General features: G+C 41.0%; 1 protein-coding gene across 2 annotated transcripts in view; it reads right to left on the reverse strand.

Annotated features, from left to right (window-relative positions):
- Positions 1 to 18,256, reverse strand: part of megf6b (multiple EGF-like-domains 6b) — a 67,623-nt gene that overhangs the window by 20,453 nt on the left and 28,914 nt on the right. Inside the window, exons 5-6 of one of the 2 annotated variants that reach the window (XM_011474833.4) lie at positions 6,670 to 6,792; positions 25 to 147 (exon numbers count right to left, since the gene is read on the reverse strand). In XM_011474833.4, the coding sequence (XP_011473135.1) occupies positions 25 to 147; positions 6,670 to 6,792 (246 nt within the window). Of the gene's footprint in view, positions 1 to 24; positions 148 to 3,310; positions 3,537 to 6,669; positions 6,793 to 18,256 lie in introns of those variants that run through there. The other variant, XM_020703144.3, reaches the window with a different exon arrangement.

Here is an 18,256-nt window from a genome sequence, read left to right on the forward strand (position 1 = left end):
GAAAAAGCAGCAAAGTTTACTCACGAAGGCAGGTGCGTCCGTCCACATGAAGACGAGAGCCAGGGTTGCATTCACAGTGGTAGGAGCCCATTGTGTTAACACATTTGTGTTGGCAGCCTCCATTGTGGACCTGGCATTCATTAATATCTGAAGTGAGGGGAAAAAAAGAAACACGGTGGGCAAAAATTAGCACAATTTAACCAATCCTCTTGTAATAACTTGAAAATGTGGGTAACTGCCAAAATGCAAGTACGGTACATTCCATAGATGTGAGCTTTAGGAGGGATGCAACAGAGAAGTGCATCATTAGAAGGGATTTAACAAGCAAACCACAACTCACACAAACATACCATCCATGTGGTAACAACTACAGAGCATTTAAAGCAAATTTAAATTCCTGAGCCTCATGTCAAAGCCCCTTGGGTTAGCAAACATATGGAAACTTGAATCGGAGCATGAAAAATGTAGACATTCCACCCAGCCAACTGTTTTGACCATAAATAAATAAAAGAAGCTGAAAGATGGGGTGAGTGAAACGTGACGCCATCACGGTGTGAACACTTCTCTGATGAAACAAACCCTGTTTCTGCACAGTATTTATTTCAGGTGTCAAAGACAAATAAATTGTCTGGGGAGCTCCTCGGCAGAACACCCCTGAGGGATCTGCACTGATCTCTGAATCTCGCCCCTGTGTGGACTCCTGCTTACAGCTCCTTGTGTGAAATGATACAACTTTTCTTTAAAAAGGTGTGTGGACACCCTTCAGCTTCTTGCCCAAACTGGTAAAACAGCTTACACTTCATAAAACACTGTTGTTTAATCCCAAGTGAAACCTTTTGGGAGAAAAAAGGGTCAGTAGGAGAAATTTGACAAGAAACTGCAACAAGCATCCTATGAAATCCCTGTGATTACAATGATGCATGAAAATTCAATTAAAACTCTGAATCCTGTTAATGACAGAAAAATAAATGGAAAGAATCTTTATTCAAAATGTCAGATTTTACGAGAAAATCTCACTTTTTTATAGTTTTAAACCCAGGACTGTATGAGTGGGTTAAAGCTGGCAGACTCTTGTCAATGATAATCCTGCTTGTTCAGCTTTGCCATCGCAAATGCAACAAATTAAATAGTGTGAAGCATTTTCAAACTGCTTAAAACACCCACCTTTAAATTCCCACCCTTCAACAAAAAGTTGAGATCAATTAACCCTATGTAGCCATCATATTTGACCCACATTTTCTGATCAACGGGTTCCTTAAAAACCCATTGTAATTAACTTTGGTCCATGTTTTCTCCCCTGCAGTTCATCATAATTTCACTAGGGGCAATATAAGGGCTTTTCCTACTAATTTCATAATGACCGCTTCTTTCGATTCAATTTTATTTGTGTAGCCCAAATTCACAACAACAATCGTCTCACTGGGCTTCGTATCGGTAATTGAAAAAGTGAAATATGAACTCAAAAGGATCATGAATACATAGAGTTCAATAGGAAAATACTAAATTGAACCAACAATCTGACTAAGCTATACTGGCATCCCTGCCCTTAGACCCCCCTTCGCGGCTTTTGCCTTTTGGCAGGAAAGGTTTTTGCTAATTTTTCAAAACTTATGGTGGAAATGGATGGAGAGGAGAACATTCTTCATCTGAGCATCGTGGTGCACATTAAATATCAGCACTGGGGTCTTCATGTTGCTGAGATACTGTATGTGTCAATAGTTGTGTTTACACCGCCCTCGGCAGCCGCTTTCTATGAAATGTCTATGCAAACATGCGTTCACATTCAAAACTTTTACATTCACGTGCAGCTCTGCAAGTTTCTACGATTGTTTTCAGGTTCTATGTACAAATCCTGCGCCAATCGAACGCACGTTGAAAGTTATACCAGGTCAGACATTTTTTTAAACGTCAAATATGATGTCACAAAATTTACAAAGTGAAAATCTAATTGATATGAGTTTTATACAACGACTATTTATCTACCCACTGTGTTCTGCTGATGAAAATGGTCAACGCACTATATATTGCACTATGTAATGATTAGTGAAGGAATTCAGACACAACCATAGTGTCTTCGAATTCAGACGGCACTAACCCTCCATGACGTCATCAATATTCACCGGTCATCTATGTTGGCGGGTAGCTGCCAGCGCTAGGAAAATACATATCATTGGTTTTATAACTTTAACAAGTCATCCTAAAACAAAAAGTCCCTACTTTTCCTTTTAAAGATAAACTTCTGTGCTCCAGATCACACCCACATGTAGAAATTCATTTGTTCTCGACGTGGAACACCCTTTTCTTAAATAAAAACATTTCGGACACCCCTATCTATTCAAATGCACCTACGATTGGAGTGGTAGGGAGAAGCTGGAGGGGTAGAGTAAGAATTTGGCCCAAGTCTATATCTGAGAATAGATCTGTGAAAGGAAACACCTGGAACAAGATTCTCAAGATTAGATAACATGTTTAAGGTTTATCAACAGAAACACGGTTTGACTGAAGAAAAACTGTATTTTCCTGTAAAACAGATATAAATTATCTTTATCTTTTGTACTCATTTGAGCAGAAAGAGGCTTTTAAATTCTTCCTATTTGTAGTCTCAGTATTGCTAAACATCAGCTCCAATTTTTGCAGGAAAATGGCAGAAAGCATCCATCCATTTTTCCACTGTTGCAGCACTGTGTCTTTTGGTTTGGCTCTTCACATGATGAGACCAGCAATCAGGAGCTTCTGTTACTCTGTCGGCTGCAGCTCACAGTCCCTTCCAGCCTCATTCTCACGTCCAGACCACATTCCCTGCCAAGCCGGAGCCACAGCTTCAGCAGCCGCTGGATTTTCTCAAAATTCATTCAAAGGAATAGTTTCCTCTCCTGGAAAAACCATTTCATCTGTTTTTTTCTTTTCATTTGTGCTCAGCTGACTATATATTTCTTAAAAGTCGGAAAAGTCTTGACTTCTCTGCAAAAATATTGCCACTACTCCCCGATTTCAAAGGGAATAAGAGCAAAAGTGTAAAATATATTTTAATTGATTTATCTGCATGCTGTGATCACAAAACCTCAAAAGGAATCTTCAGTAACAAGACTGCTAACATAATGTGGGGATAACTCATCTGGTGCTGCGCTTGTCTGCGCATTATAACGATTCATAGTTCATGTGACTCATCTCTTCTGCTTCAACACAAACCAACATTGTCTTAGTAGAGAGTTCGTTTCTATTTTCAGAAACCTTATTACATCATAAAAACGTTAAGGTGATTATGTGGCAGTTTTATTTTAGCTGTTACAGCTGCAAAACAATCCCTTACCTTTTGGCAGGTACCCAACGTTGTAGCCATGGTATCCATAATAACAGTAAGGCCTAAAACAAATCCTTCTGTGATAAGTGTTGGGGAAGTTAGCTGCCAGACTGGATACTGCCTCCAAAACCACCAGGAACCAAATCTGCCACCCAGATGGCAAAAACATTGCAAAACCATCAAAAAAGCTTGTTCATTATGTTTGAATCGTTCATGTCAATAAGTGTAGCAAAGACCTCTGGACAGAAATAACTTATTAGGTATTTTACTCCCTTCTGTGTCCCTCCCTCCATCTCCTTTTCACATTTTACCCTCCCATCTGCTGGAGCTAATGTCCATCATGCAACCTCCTCTCCTACATCCCTCCTCTTCATCTACACCTTCACTACACCTCAAGACTGTAGAAGTTAAATGCATTTGTCCTTTAACAGCTCAAATAAAGTTTTTTGGTTTTCAATTTAGTGACTGATAACATTTTATCTTTTTGCTTATTATTTAGAGTAATATTAGGGGAATCGTGCAAAGGAGGGATTTATGAGCCAGTGTACTTCAGGTGACGAAGAACAAAAAGAATATTACCAGACTGAGGAATTTGACTTTTCTTTGATTCTGGCATGTGTTTGAAAAGCTGCCGCTGAAGGAATGCTGATTTGAAATGTGCCAGAAGTCAAAGTTAGTATTTTTAATCGAAACATCTGAGAAAGGAGTGAGCCTTTCAGGGAAACTGTCTTTTTGTGAGCTCTCATCTGCTGCCAGAAAATACAGCACAAGGACCGTGACAGCACTTTATGAAACTCATAAAACATAAACTACAGTTTACTTTGCCCCAGCAGTTGTTTAAATGAACAATAGGGGCTGAGGAGGAAAATGTCACCTCTGCAAGCGGTTTAAAGATTGTCTTAACAGTAAGTACACATCTGGGGATAACAGCAGAAATGAATACTGGTTGATTTTGGGTTCCTGTGAATGTGACATGTGCTCCGGCTGTGACGGCCTTTGCTGTAAAGTCTGTTTGACAGAGTGTTGACACAACTTCACCACTCTGTGCCAGCTGTTATTGTTGGCCTCTACTACTTTGATAGCCATTTCGAGTCTGAAAAACATGAAGTCAAAGGAATCTGGCAGGAAGTTTCAGAAAGAAGTGTGTGCAGGGTATTATGCTGTTGTTTTGTTTTTTTGTAGCACAAAAACTTTGTTTGCCCTGGAAAATATTAAAGGAAACCTTTCATGATTTTCAAGCTTTAAGCTAAATTTGTCTTCTTTACCCTTTGGCTGCTCCCTTCATGAGTCGTCACAGGGAGTTTAATTTGCTTCAACAAATATTTACAGTGAACAAAGTCCAGAGGTCAAAAGCAAAGTTTCCTGTGTTTTTGCTCTTGAAACTACATGGTTCCAATTTTGTATATATATATATAGATATTTTTTCCTAAAGGTCATCCTGAACCCTTAATATCAGGGAATCCTGGATTGTATAGGCTACGCAGACCACAGAGAAGGAGCAGCATGTAGCAGTGATGGCTGTTTCAGTGTTTGTAAGTGTGTCTGCTGTGCTGCTTAGAAGGATTTTTTCTGGGACCTTTTGGGTTTATCACAATGCTCAGAGAGTATGAATAAAGCAGAACATTTCAACCAGTTTTGCTAATGTATTCTAGTGTGCTATAAGATCACTTCTCAAATTTCACCTGATTGGCAGGACATCAGCTGTGTTCATCAGGACCAGGTTTCACACGAGTAGGCAGACATATGAAAGATCATAAAAGGCATTTTTTCGTGTGTCTATTTGATTCTTAATACACTTTGAGAAGAATGAGTGTATATTGTTAATACTGATAACAGAGTTTTATATTCGTGAATATAAATATATACCTATTTTTAAATTGGTGGTGCCCCTTGAGTGTTTTTTGAAGAAAAAAGTTAACCTTGGCTCAAAAGAAGGTTGAAAGGCCCTATTTTGAAGGAAATTTGTATTAAAATGCAGTGGATGCAGTTTATTTTACCCAGACAGAAGTGTTATTTTGAAAGGTATAGGGATCAAAGGTTTATAGGATTTCGGATGTCCTGGAAGTCCCACTCTGATCATCTTTTGATCTTTTTTTAAACCCTTCCCACTGGTCTTTTTTTTAAGAATATGCTGTTTGTAGCTAAAATTTAAAAACCTGTGTCGTTTTCTAGAACATAGTTTCTGTAGATCGGCAGTAGTTCATTAGAAATTTGCCTCTGAGTTTTGGGCGATACTGTTGGGTGGAGAAGGTGACCCGCGAAGCAAATTTTCTACGTCACAATCAGCCCACATCAGCACCGTGATGACAAAGGCTCGTCAGCGTCTCTACCACCTCAGACGTCGGCGAGATTTCCAGATCCCTACAAGGATACTCAGGAACTTCAACACCTGCACTGTTTTAGTATCCTCACCAGGAGCATCATCGCATGGATGGGGGACAAGCAGGATGTCAAGACCATTAGAAGGGCGGTTCACTCAGCCGAGCGGATTATCAGAACCACCCTTCCAGGCCCACAGGACACCTACTTGAAGCGGTGTGAAGCCAGGACTTCTCTTTTGCCTGCTGCCTTCAGGGAGAGATTACCACTCCCTGAGGACCCACACAGGGATAAGGAGGAGCTTCTTTCCTCAGGTGGTGCTCATACTCAACCACACATCCAAGAGCTGATTATATATAGTATATATGTATTTATTTTTTTCTGAAGGTATTTATTTAATTATTTAAATTAATTCATTGTTGGAGTGGCACACAAAAAATCCTTTCACTGCTGCATTGCAACGCAATTCAAGTATGTGACTAATACAGCTGGATTAATTGATTTATAAATAGATACTCAGAAATACAATGTTAAGCTTAATTATTCTTTACATATGTCCTTCATCATGAGAAAAATGCCACAAAAACATTTTAAAAATAGCAAAAACACAATATCCGTCGGAGTGGGTCTTCAAAAAGAGGTTGATATACACACACACGTACACACAGAGACAATACAGTGTGACAATGTCTTTTAAAATTTTATCCCTTCAGGAAACTTAATGGTTGTTGCTTTTTTTCCTCTTGAATCAAGAGGCTCCTGAGTGTTCTATGTGAATGAAACACTCTTCAACCAGAACATCTACAACACATAATGATATTCAGAAAACTTCTACTTTGTCCAAGTTGTTCGCACTGTCAGAGATTTAGGAAATCTTTGTTGTAGGAAGCAATTCGGGTTAATCAATAAACAAGTGTTAAAGGGCAGCAGCGGCTCAGAGGATTGAGCAAGTTTGACAAATGATCGAAGGGTTGGCAGTTCGATCCCCAATACATAAACGGGAGTAGAGCATCACCAGCATAATAATAGGAAGAAGAATAACCACTGACCTTGACACGTTCTGCCATCTTCATTTAGCTTCTGCCCAGCAGGACACCTGCAGTAGAAGCTGCCAATGGTGTTACAGCAGACAGCCTCACAGCCTCCGTTGGTTTCCTCACATTCATTCACATCTGTTTGAAAAAAATAAACATTTATTTAGCAGATACTACAATTTCCTTCCACTTCCAGGAAATGTACCAAAGGGGGTTAAAAATACACAAGACACCAACTCAACACCAACATGGTCTTTCACACAGAGCATCAGCATTTCCATAAGGAGTTGTTGCTTTCAATAAGCTCATTTATAGATGAATTTTGCTTCTAAAGCCTGAACCATCTAAACCAGATGCAATCTTTCCCATCAATCAATCATAATGACCAGGGTAAAATGCAGATTCTGACAGTCTGGCCGGCAGATGTTAAAGCTGCAAAGCCTCTGCAAACCAAAATAATATTAAAATTAAGAATGAAAGGAATGGTGTTTGACAGATTTATGGATGTTTCTCTACACTGGCACAACACAGATCTACATCTGATGCTTTGACATCTCATTTTACCCACATGGGTCTCTGACAGGAAAGCTCCCTTTCATTTCCTTTTTGATTCAACGCCTCCTTTTTTTCTGTTGAATATGCCAACAGGGGGAATCTTAGACCAAACAAAGCAATGAAGCAAATCAAGCAGGAACAGTGATTTGGCACTTGTCAGCTTGTAAACTCTCTCCATGCCAATAAAAGAAATGAGTTGCTGCACAAGACAGAAGGAAATGAATGCAGCCATGTTTTCCCGAAGAGCATATTCTTGCAAATTCTAGTTCACTGCAAGGCTAGATTTACAAGCCAATTAAGTAAGTTCCTTCTCAGCTTTCAACATCTGGAAAAGTTCAAACTTACAACTGTCCTCTCTTTTTATGGCTGTACAAAGTACAACATTTACTTCAATATTTTTAAATACACAATCATTAAAGCAAAATACAGCATCTATTTTTGTGACTCAATTACAGATGCAATTTGGACGTTGACTGATTCTGAGCTCAGCACTAAACAGAAGGTGTTTGGTTTAATAAGTCTGAGTCTTGAGGCGAGAAAGGGTGTATGAGGACATTTCATTTAACTTGCACAACAGAGATTGCTGCTGTAAAAAAACAAAAAATGAAAACAGGAAACTCGCGAAGCTGTAAAGTGATCATTGGACCCATGAGGCTGCATGCACGGTGGTGGTTGGACTATTCATGTTTTGGGGTTGCAAAAGAGATGGAGAACATTTGGTGATGCTGCTCTGCCGTGGGTCTGCCTGGGGTCAGCATCGCTCTAGATCTCTTTCTGCTCAATAAGCAGGCAGGAATGCTAAACTCCTGGGGGTTAGAGGTCAAAGTTGCAAAGCGAGAAAGAAACGTGTGCACACACTGAGTCTCTGGTTGTGTCCGAATTCCTTCACTACTCATAGGTAGATCAGGTTGTCCAAAAACCGATAAGTTGGCGGATCGATCCCCGCTCTCCCCAGCCAGCTGTTGCCCCCCGAGCGCGGCTAGTCTGCAGGTCACCGCTCCTGCCAGGGGATGGGTCAGAATGTGGAGAAGAGTTTCCCCATTGTGGGATAAAGCATCAATTATTAATTATTATTATTATTATTATTATTACTCACTATATAGGGCACTATATAGTGCTTTCGCCATGTTGTAGAACTGTCCAAATCTACAATTCCAAAATCAAGTGCCCTAGAAATTTCCTAGAAGTCTCTGCGAAAAACCAGTGTGTATTGATTTTTACTAGAATGGTGAATATAGACCACCGTTTCAACAATTATTGCGAAAAAATAATATATTTTTAATTACTCATCAACGAACACAGTGGATTCATGAATAGTCTTTGTAAAGTGTTTGTATTTTAGGTTCTTACTTTGGGAAATCGATTACCAGTATGTTATATTTGCTGTTTTAAAAAGAAAAAAAAAAGCAGTGAGCACGGTGTCCGAATTGCTTTTAATATCCTGGGCACTAGATGGTCCCACACTATTTTTTGAAAAGTTAGGGACTAGGAAGGGCATTCAGACATAGCCTCTGTGTAATTTTTCCTTCTTTCATCTGTTTATCACTTGTTTTATTTTGAAAAGCGGTGGAAATAGGAAATGCGTCAAAATCTCTGACAGAAAAAGAAAACTACTTGGACAAGTTAAAACTTTGCAAAACATTGATAACCCCTAAAGCAACTTGCTCCATAACACATCCTTCCGTCTTCTCAGTGTGAGGACAAACACCAAAATATTTGAAACAAGACATGTAATCTCCTTTAAAGAAAAGAGGTGTCACATCCAGTAAAGGCTAAATCACAGAGACATTTTTTCTCTCTCCTTGGCCTGAGAATTTGGTCAATTTGGAGGCTTGTTGGAGTTCACGTTCTCCAGAAAAAGGTCAAACGCCTGGGGTCCTGAGCTCTGTCTGCAGTCCAATTTATGTCTGTGCTCAAAGTCAAAGGTCAATATTCATGGGGCAAAATGTGCTCCAGGAATTACATAACGCTGTGCAACAACTGTTCAGAAACATGAAGGGGGGAATAAGAGAGGCTGACCTTTTCTGTAATGAAGGAGAATTTACACAATCCTAAAGTTAGAGGAATACCAAGCTAAAGAAATACATTTATAGAACCTCAAATGTCTGTTTTAGCTGGATTTGTGAAAAGAGCTATTACTATTTACAAAATGTGAAACTTTAAAACCTATTTTTGCGGCCTTAATTTACATTTTAAAACGGCAAAATATAAAAACAGCATATAGGGTCTTTATCATGTCAAACCTTTTGACTTAGCAGGAGAAAAGATGTGAAATGCTACTTTTAGCAGTAGAAGACTATTTGTTTGAAGGTATGGTCTCAACTCAGCGCCTAATGTATTGGGCATCGAAACCGTAAAACCGCGAATCAAAACCCCAATTCCGCGAATCGAAATGCATAAATTGAGAACCAAAGCCCACAATTTGCAACCAAAAGATATAACCCAAAGCACAATCATGTTTCTCAGCTGCCAATTTGTTTTCTCACCATTCTATAATCGTCGTTTTGAGTTGAGCTTTTATTCTGAAATTGACTTTTTGAGTTGCGCATTAATTTTTTTTCATGCTTTTATTTTCTTGCGGTTTTGATTCTATATCTGTTGACACGTAAAATCAGCAAAACGTCAGTCAAGGGGAGGGGAGGCGGGACATCCCCTAAATCCAGTAGCTCATTGGCTACCGAATAACTCTGAGTCTTACGTCAACATACCAGTTTCAAAAGGTCTTTCATATGTTTTTCAAATCTTTTACTATATTAACCAATCAAACAAGTACTTTATGTAACCGAAGGACGCCAGCATAGTCAGATGAGCTCCACCAGTACCTGCTAGTGAAAAAAGATGTTAGAAAGTAAGATGTTGCATGGAAAACTAACGCCATTCATTGTTAACAATGTTCTCCTGTGCTAGCCATGCTTTAGCTGGATCAATGCTAGTGGTGTTTCCGGCTCATTTCAGGACTTTTACGGATTAAACAAAGTCGATTTTTTACGACAGTGTCAGGATCGGTCACACCAAACCTGGGAATAATTGCCTGTGAACATTTTTGGTTGGCTACCCAAGTAAAGATTTAAGAAACAAAGCAATAAACATCTCCATTTCCTTTCTTGAAGTCAAGTTCCAGTAGGACCTTACATTCCTGTGTTGTACTTTCTGGCTGGTTCTGCTAAGGATGAAGCTAAACGTCTAAGCAGACCACAAGGGGCTTACTGGGACAAAGAAAACTGCCAAAGTGATATTATTTTGGTAGGTCACAAGCTCAAAAGTTACAGAATTCATCAAGGATCATTAGGTGGAATGGTGCCTACAACAATAACCTGTAGAACCTGCTGCTACACTCATGTGCCTCTCCTTTCCTTTGGGCCTTGTTTGCATTCCCTCCAGATCTCACAGCTGCTTTCATTTACCAGGTGCCATGACTGTGGTTGCAATGACACATAACCGAGTTTGCAAGTTTAATTTAGAAAAGAGCCAAGAGAGGATTGCTGACCTGCAACATGTGGCAGCTACTGAAACTCAATACACCGCATCTATGAACTGGAATTTACTTCAAGAAGTTTTTCTGAAATCTCACCTTTGGCCTTCTGCTGGAGCTCTTTCTCCATAAAGCATTTTGTCTGACACACAGCAGCACAAACCTGCCTCCGCTAGATTTAAGGGAAAGTAATGTTTGCTTTTAGTGGGTTTTACGAGTTTGGCCGAGCATATTTTTCAGTTGGTAAAGTTTTAGGGGATATTGGACTGCTTTTGATACAGACCAGATTTTGAATTTTTTTTTTTTTCCAATTACTTCCTGTTCATTCATGTGAATGTCATCTGGGATGATATGTTTACTCCTTTGCACCAAAAATCAGTGAGCAAGCAAGTAAAAAGTAAATAAGTAAATCCTCATGTGTTTCGCCTGTTTTTGCATCAGCTCGCATTCGGAATGATTTATGTTGATCAGAGAACACACATGACTCAAACTAGAGACTTGGACTGTCAACTGAGTCAGGAATCACTTCAATATGATCCACAGGAGATTATTACATAAAAAAATTCAGATGATGTGGGGAAAAAAAGCTGATGTTCTGCCTTTAACAAAAAAAAAATACATCATATCGCTTGTTTTTCACCCCTGATTAAATGGTAACACGCTCATGCTGCACCCCAGCCGTGACCCAAGGACAGCTCAGAAAGGTTTGAACTTTACCTAATGGCCCTAAAAGGAAAGGAGTCCATTCGTATAAATGCATCCATGCACTTATTTTCTGGAATGTCACAGTTCAAGTTCAACATTGCCCCCTGCTGTTAACCCATCGCAATCCAGATGTGCAGCTGATTGTTTATGGGGCTGACATTGTAGAGTTCTACGCGCTCTTTAATATGCGACTAAAATGCAAACAACACACTAAATCGAGTCACTATGAAAGGAAGCCACACTTACCACAATTCACCACATTGACTCAAAGCGATGAATGTCTCATCCCATAATTTCTACCCCAACATCTACTTGATGTATTTAATGCCAGTTTTGAGCAAGAGCTTCTTCCCGAGACCCTGTAATTGCGGCAAACATCAGAACGGAACTGTTAAATAGGAATAGAAGTGGAAGTGGGTTTCCCGGAACCAGAGAAGTTAAAAATGTCTTATTAAAGATGAAGCAGAACACAAATGTCTGTAAGGGCTCACAGATCATATTAAAATAAACGTTTTTAAACCATTTTGTGCCAAGGTTCACTTTTTTCCAGAGAAAAATCACAAGGCACTCCAGCAACCGAAAACATAAAAAAGAGAAACTCTGTTGTCTGGATTATTAATGTACTAGTCCCTCCAGGGGACTCGCATGCATGCTTTGTAATAACTGTAATAGTTGTGATAGTTTTTTTTGTGGTCAAAGTAAAAACTGTAACTTTAACAAAGACATATTTTACTTATTCACTATTCCAATTTAGTTTTATATAAATGAGTCTGCTGGACTCCTAACAGACACTCTTAATGCTGTTTTTTTTAAACCTAACTTTTGGGTGCTTTAAGAGTGAAATTGCATGTCAATACAAATCATTGACTGTATATGAGAACTGGACTAAGTGGCCCCTCCCTCCTCACATTCCAAACAGGAAATACCCACTGGTTCCAAGAATCCAAAATCCCATAGACACCCATAGAGAAATAAACAGTCATTCTATTTGTCAGAACAATTGTTCTTACTGTATTTTTGTTTTAGCAAGTCCTATTTTTTTCTTTTTTGCAAGTTATTCAAGTGATATACTGACCAATCAGATGCCTCAATAAAAGTATGAGGTCTCATGTCGAACATTCAAAGCATTTGATTGACAGATTACCTCAAGCCCGCTTTCAAGTGTTAGGGGTGTGGCCTTCCAACAAGCTCAGTCCTGATTTATTTATTTATTTATTTTTTTAACTTGTCCTGTCCAACAGCTTGGCAAACAGATGAGATCTGAAGGCCTCTTGTGTTGGACCTATTTTACTTTAACAACAGGGGTTCTGAATTTTCTGACAAACCAGAGGTATGTCTGAATAAACCCCTTTTGTAATCGAGGCCAAACTTTATTCATTTTAATCGTATTTGTAGATCATTTGTGTTCGACCGGACAGAAAAGGAAAAGAGGGAAGAAGAGAGAGGGATGTTAAGGGGGGGGGTAGAAGGGAGATTATAGGGGGGGGGGGGGGGGGTAAAACAATGAAGCAGCATAAAGCAACAAGTTGCTGGATGTTTATCAATACGGTCTGGTTCAGATGTAATACAAATCTAGAAGGGGCGGGGCCTGTCCACACACACTCAAATGTTATAAACACACCTGTTAGCTGCAAAAATGTCCACATGTCAACATGTACACAATACCGATAGTGTTCACACACGCATTCTTATGCTTTCAGACTAACTAGTGTGAAATATTTCATTCAATCAGGAAAAGTGTTTGTGCAAAGGTGAGCTAACACCTGTGCTCAGGTGAGTGTTTATGTTCTTCTAAAATGGATGGTGGAAAGTGAAAAGAAGGAGGGAGAGTTCCCATCCATCCCCACACCAAGACCCCCGCCGCAGCAGGTGCGGCAGCCAGAACCCCCCATCGCAACTCGGCAGTAGGCAGAGAACAACAGCCCCTCGGGTGACCACATCCGCCACCCAGGCCAGGGCCAGCAGGACCACCCCGAGGCCCCCAGAGCCAGAGAACAGGGAGGCACGGAGGGACAGAGAGCGCAGCCCCGGCCCAACCAGGAGAGCAGCCCCCCCACCGCACCAGGAGGGCCCAGCGCCGGGCCCCACCCGAGAAGAGTGCCCGCAGCCCGAGACGAGCACCCCATCACCAGGAGTTCTGGGCATCCCCCCGCCCCACCCCAGGTACGGGCCAGGACCCCCCAAGGGAGACCCGCTTCGTGCTCCAGGCAGCCACGCACCCGGCCCACGGTAGGTCCAGGAAGAAGTAAGGCAGGTGCCAGCCGCCCCCGCCCAGGAGGAGGGCACACAGGAGAAGAGGGGGTCCACAAGAGATGTTGTAAACATGGCCCGACCAGGCTCACCCACAGTTGGAAATTTGGCGAGGCCCAGCACTCAGGGGCAAGGACCAGAACCCACACCACACCCGACACCCCCGGCCCAGGTGTGATGCGATCCCCGGCTCTTGGCCTTGCCAGAGAGCTTAGGGATCCCTCTCCCTGCATGGAGAGAGCACTGCCGGGCCCAGAAAACCAGCACCCAGGGGACGTGGCCTCCGTTGCCAAGGGCCCAGTTCCCCCTACCAGGGATGGGATGGGTAGGGGACAGATGGTCCAAGGTCCCACTTTCCTTGCGTCTGTGTTTGTGAGGGTGTGTGTGTGCATGTACGTGTGTATATGTTGGGAAGCTCAGTCCTGATTTATGAGAGTGTTTGCCTTAGAAATGTTGACTCAGACCGACTCGGACCAATCACTGCTTACTGACAATTTCTGGTATCAACATGGTGAAGTATGTATCAAGTAAATCTGCATTCATACCGAACACAATTCTCGCCTCGGGGCGTCCGGTTTCCAAGTTAAGTCACTAAACAAACGCGATCAGATCAAAGGTCCTTCAGCAAGATTTGAGTGTCAGATATGGCGCATCAGTCTGGCAGCAGTGCGATTTGAACCCTGCATTGCGTCCAGAGTTAAAAAACGTTATGCTGCAGCATAAAACAAAAGCAGCATTCATGTTCTGTTTTTTTCTTAGTCTGGAGCACGTGATTGGCTAAGGACGTCCAGCTCCGGGTTTAAATATTGCCACGTCATCCCCCAACCCCTCACCCCCCAGCTGGCAGCAGCAGAGCTTTACTTTGCTTGCCATTATTGCTATTGTTAGAGGCTTTGGTCCTTGCATTTGGTTGTTTTTGCGTAGTTTTGATAGTTTCTGTAAGTATATTCCCAGCTCATTTTCAGCTTGGGTTTGTTTGTGAGACGTTTTTAGTCATTGGGGTATTTCATTTGTTCTTTTACCTTTATGTTACATTCTTTTACAAGCCCCTAGACAGGGGTGTAAAATTTGGTGTGGACGACGTGTTGCCAATCAGGGACTCAGTTTTGGGCATGTGACATGTTCAGTGACTCGATTAGCAGCTGTAGTCCAAGTGAAGACGTGGGTGGCAGAGCTTTGTACCAGTTGAAGTTTGCGGAGAGTTTTTTGTGGGAGTCTAAACAGAAGTGAATTACAATAATCTATGCGAGATGTGACGAGGCTGTGAACCACTACGGGAGCGGAATGAGGGCTGAGGGAAGGGCAAAGATGTCGGATGTTCCAGAGGTGGAAGTAGGTAGTCTGAGGGATATCGGTAATGTGAAAAGTGAAGGAAGGAGTCCTGTTAAGGATGACACCCAGACTCCTAACATGAGGGGAGGGAAAAAAGAGGGAGTTGTCAAAAGGGATGATAACATTTTTCATTTTACTAAGAGCAGACTTCTACAAGTAGAAGTTCTGTTTTATTGCTGATTAGTTTGAGGAAATTAGAACTGAACCAGGATTTTAGTGAAAGAAAGCAACTGGTAGAGGAGGCAGGTGGGAGGGTGGAGTCTGGTTTGGTAGAAATGTATAGATGGGTGTCATCTGCATAGCAGTGAAATTGTATTTGACGTTGATGGAAGATACGACCAAGGGGAAGAAGGTGAATGATAAACAACAGGGATACCCAGGACAGAGCTCTGGGGCACGCGTGTTATGATGGCCAGTTGAGAGGAGTGTTTGTGACACCATTGGTGGAGAGTCTGTTGTATTTTTTCCTTCCCTTGCAGGTGTTTTGCCTAAAAAATGTGCAGCTCGATCATCTGCTCCTCCATTCATATGATGTTGAACCGCTCTTTTTTTTTAAAGGCATGCTTTGACAAGAAAACAGAGACGAGCGGCTGAGTGTCCTGGTGACAGACACCATCTGTCTCTGGGCTGTAAATATTAATTAAACACAATTCTGCGTGCACCTCATTGACCTCAAAACCTTCACTTAGGTTATCTTTGAATGTTATGCCACTCAGGAATGCTAAGTAATAAGAAAGGCTCAAAAATCCCAAGTTTGTTTTTAAACCTTCTGTCGGCTGGGTCCTAAACTCTTCTAATCCTTTTTATATAGATCTATGTCAGTGAAGCACGAGGAGAGCCTTTTGGTCGTGTGTACACATATTTACACATCTATTGTGGTTGTATAACCTGAAACTGACAGCTGCCTAACGTCTCATTAGACTCCTCTTTTTTCTTCCAGCGTGACTTTAGCTGAATGTCACAGAAAGCACAGCAATAAGAGTCAAAGTGCTGCTTACAGCCAATCACCCCAAACGCAGAACCTGAATGATGTCAAGAAAACACCAGCTTTATGTCTCAACCCTGTTTTGTCAAAACATTTAAGGAAAGCTGGAAGGGCAATAACTAATGCAGGAAGTGTGTCCTTAAAGAAAGTAACATTATATCTGCTGTTCAGTTTTACACAGTAAAAGGCAAAAGCAGGAGATTAAAGAACATACATTGGCTAATTAAATCTGTTCATGTCTAGAATAAAACCCTTTGGATGGGAGAAAAAGAAATCCCTCACAAACCTTGGGTGCTTGACCTCCTGACCTGAACATGTGCTTTATCTGTGCACCGTCTGTTGCAGCCTGTCTTTCTCTGCTTTGGTCAGGGGGTTTGGAGCGTGTGAGACATCACATGGAGACATGCAAGAATCCAAAAATGACTTGTTGTGATTCCAGCCTGTCTCTCTGCGGCATTCATTAGATACACAGGTATGCGCGGAGTCTGAGCAGAGAATATCCCCCAGAGACATTTACCTGTGAGGCTTAACCACAGACTGTCCTGCTGCAGGTCGACAGCAGAAACACAAAACTCGGATTCTGACGGCTTTAATACAGACTGTGACACTGGATACTTCCACTGTCCTTCAGACTTGAATAGAGCCAGCAAATTACATAGTCCCCAGGGTCATTTAAAAGCTATTTACATTTTTCTAATACGATATCTCAAGCAAGGCCCTGCTGGGTAGGATTCTCCAAAAACCTGAATCAGCCCTCTTGTCTTTGGTGTATTTGTGAGCTTTATGTGAAAAAAACAAAAGCAGGATGATAACATGGTCAATGACAAGAAAGAATGGTATATGAACATCTGTTTTTACACTTTTGTACTCTTTGCTCTGCAAAGAATTAGTGATTTCCTTTTGGGTAAAAACATAGAAAATAGATTAAATTGTGCATGTCCAAAGTCCGCTCTGTAGGCCAAATTCATTGCATGATTGTGTGTACGATTTCTTGATTGTGATTGTCTAAATTCCGTCATAAGGCATTGTAAAACTTTTGCAACATAATCGCTGGACCCTACGGTCCCACTTTCTAGCTTCTTTCTAAAATGTCAACTGTAAATAGTAATAAGGAAAGTTGACAGACAGAGCTGAGAGGAGACTGGAGAATTTTTGTGAAATACTAAACAATAGTTTCTTTGAATAGGATAGCCTTTTCTTTCTTGCTAAAATGATTTAAATTTGGAAGTTTACAGTGAATATTAAATATGTAATATTTTACATGAACCAAAATTTCATGTTGACTAAAGCTTTTTATCCCTTTTTATCCAGACAGAAATTTGCATAGAAAAATTAATCTGCATTTAATGTTGAGATAAAAGTTAAAAGAGTGCAGGCTGGCCTTCTCACACTTTCACCTGGCCTTCTTTGTAAAAAGTTTGGACACCTCAGCTGTTAACTCAAAGCACAGATTTGAAATGCATGGTTGACTTAGTTGAATAAAGCAGTAAGTGATTAAAAAAACAACAACAGAAAAATCAAAATTAGAGCAGGAAGTTAGGATCAGGAAATCAGAGGAACACCAGAGGAAAAAAGAATGAGTCCACACTGATTACTCCTACAGCTTTATTTTGCAAACTCCTGTCACTTCTGATTTATTTAGACCTGATGTTCTCTCTGCCAAGGTGACCAAAAGTGACCTTTTATCAGGAATGCTGTAAAGAGCCTAATGAGACGGGGTGAGAGCCAAAAACTAAGCACAATTATAACAGATTAGGGCATTGTGCAGGACCTGATGGCAGGTAGATGGGTGGTGATGTCCCCAACCACTGACTCCAATGGACCCCGTTTAATTAGAAACTCCTTCTTTGACTTCCCAGGAGCAGTTAAAAACCTAAATCTCTCCCACTGAATGAAAAGATCCTACTTTTGTTTGGCAGAGAAAAGTACAATAGAGAAGTGCAAAGAAATGGTTTGATACATGTATTCTCTCGAATTTTAATTGCGTTTCTACTTTTCAGTATCATAAATCTAATGTTTACTTCCAAACGTTGCAGTTTTCTTCTCAACAGAAGTGCAGCAACTGAATGCAAAAGGATGACTTTTCCTAAAAAACTGAAGTTACGGTTATAAAAGGGAAATGAGAAGGGTGTAAAGAAATAAAAGAGACTGAGACAAAAGAGTTCAGGACAAAGAGGGGAAGAATGCGTGAGAAAACCTCAGCTTGCTGCTTCTCCTGCTCTTTGCAGCACCTTCCCTCATCAACAGGGTCTCCCCCCCTTTAGCTGGTTTGGAGGTCTTGCTATGCTGGCTGCTAACTTTAC

The sequence above is a fragment of the Oryzias latipes genome, chromosome 5, assembly GCF_053564925.1.
Source record: "Oryzias latipes strain Hd-rR chromosome 5, Olatipes_Hd-rR_3.1".
Classification (NCBI taxonomy): domain Eukaryota; kingdom Metazoa; phylum Chordata; class Actinopteri; order Beloniformes; family Adrianichthyidae; genus Oryzias; species Oryzias latipes.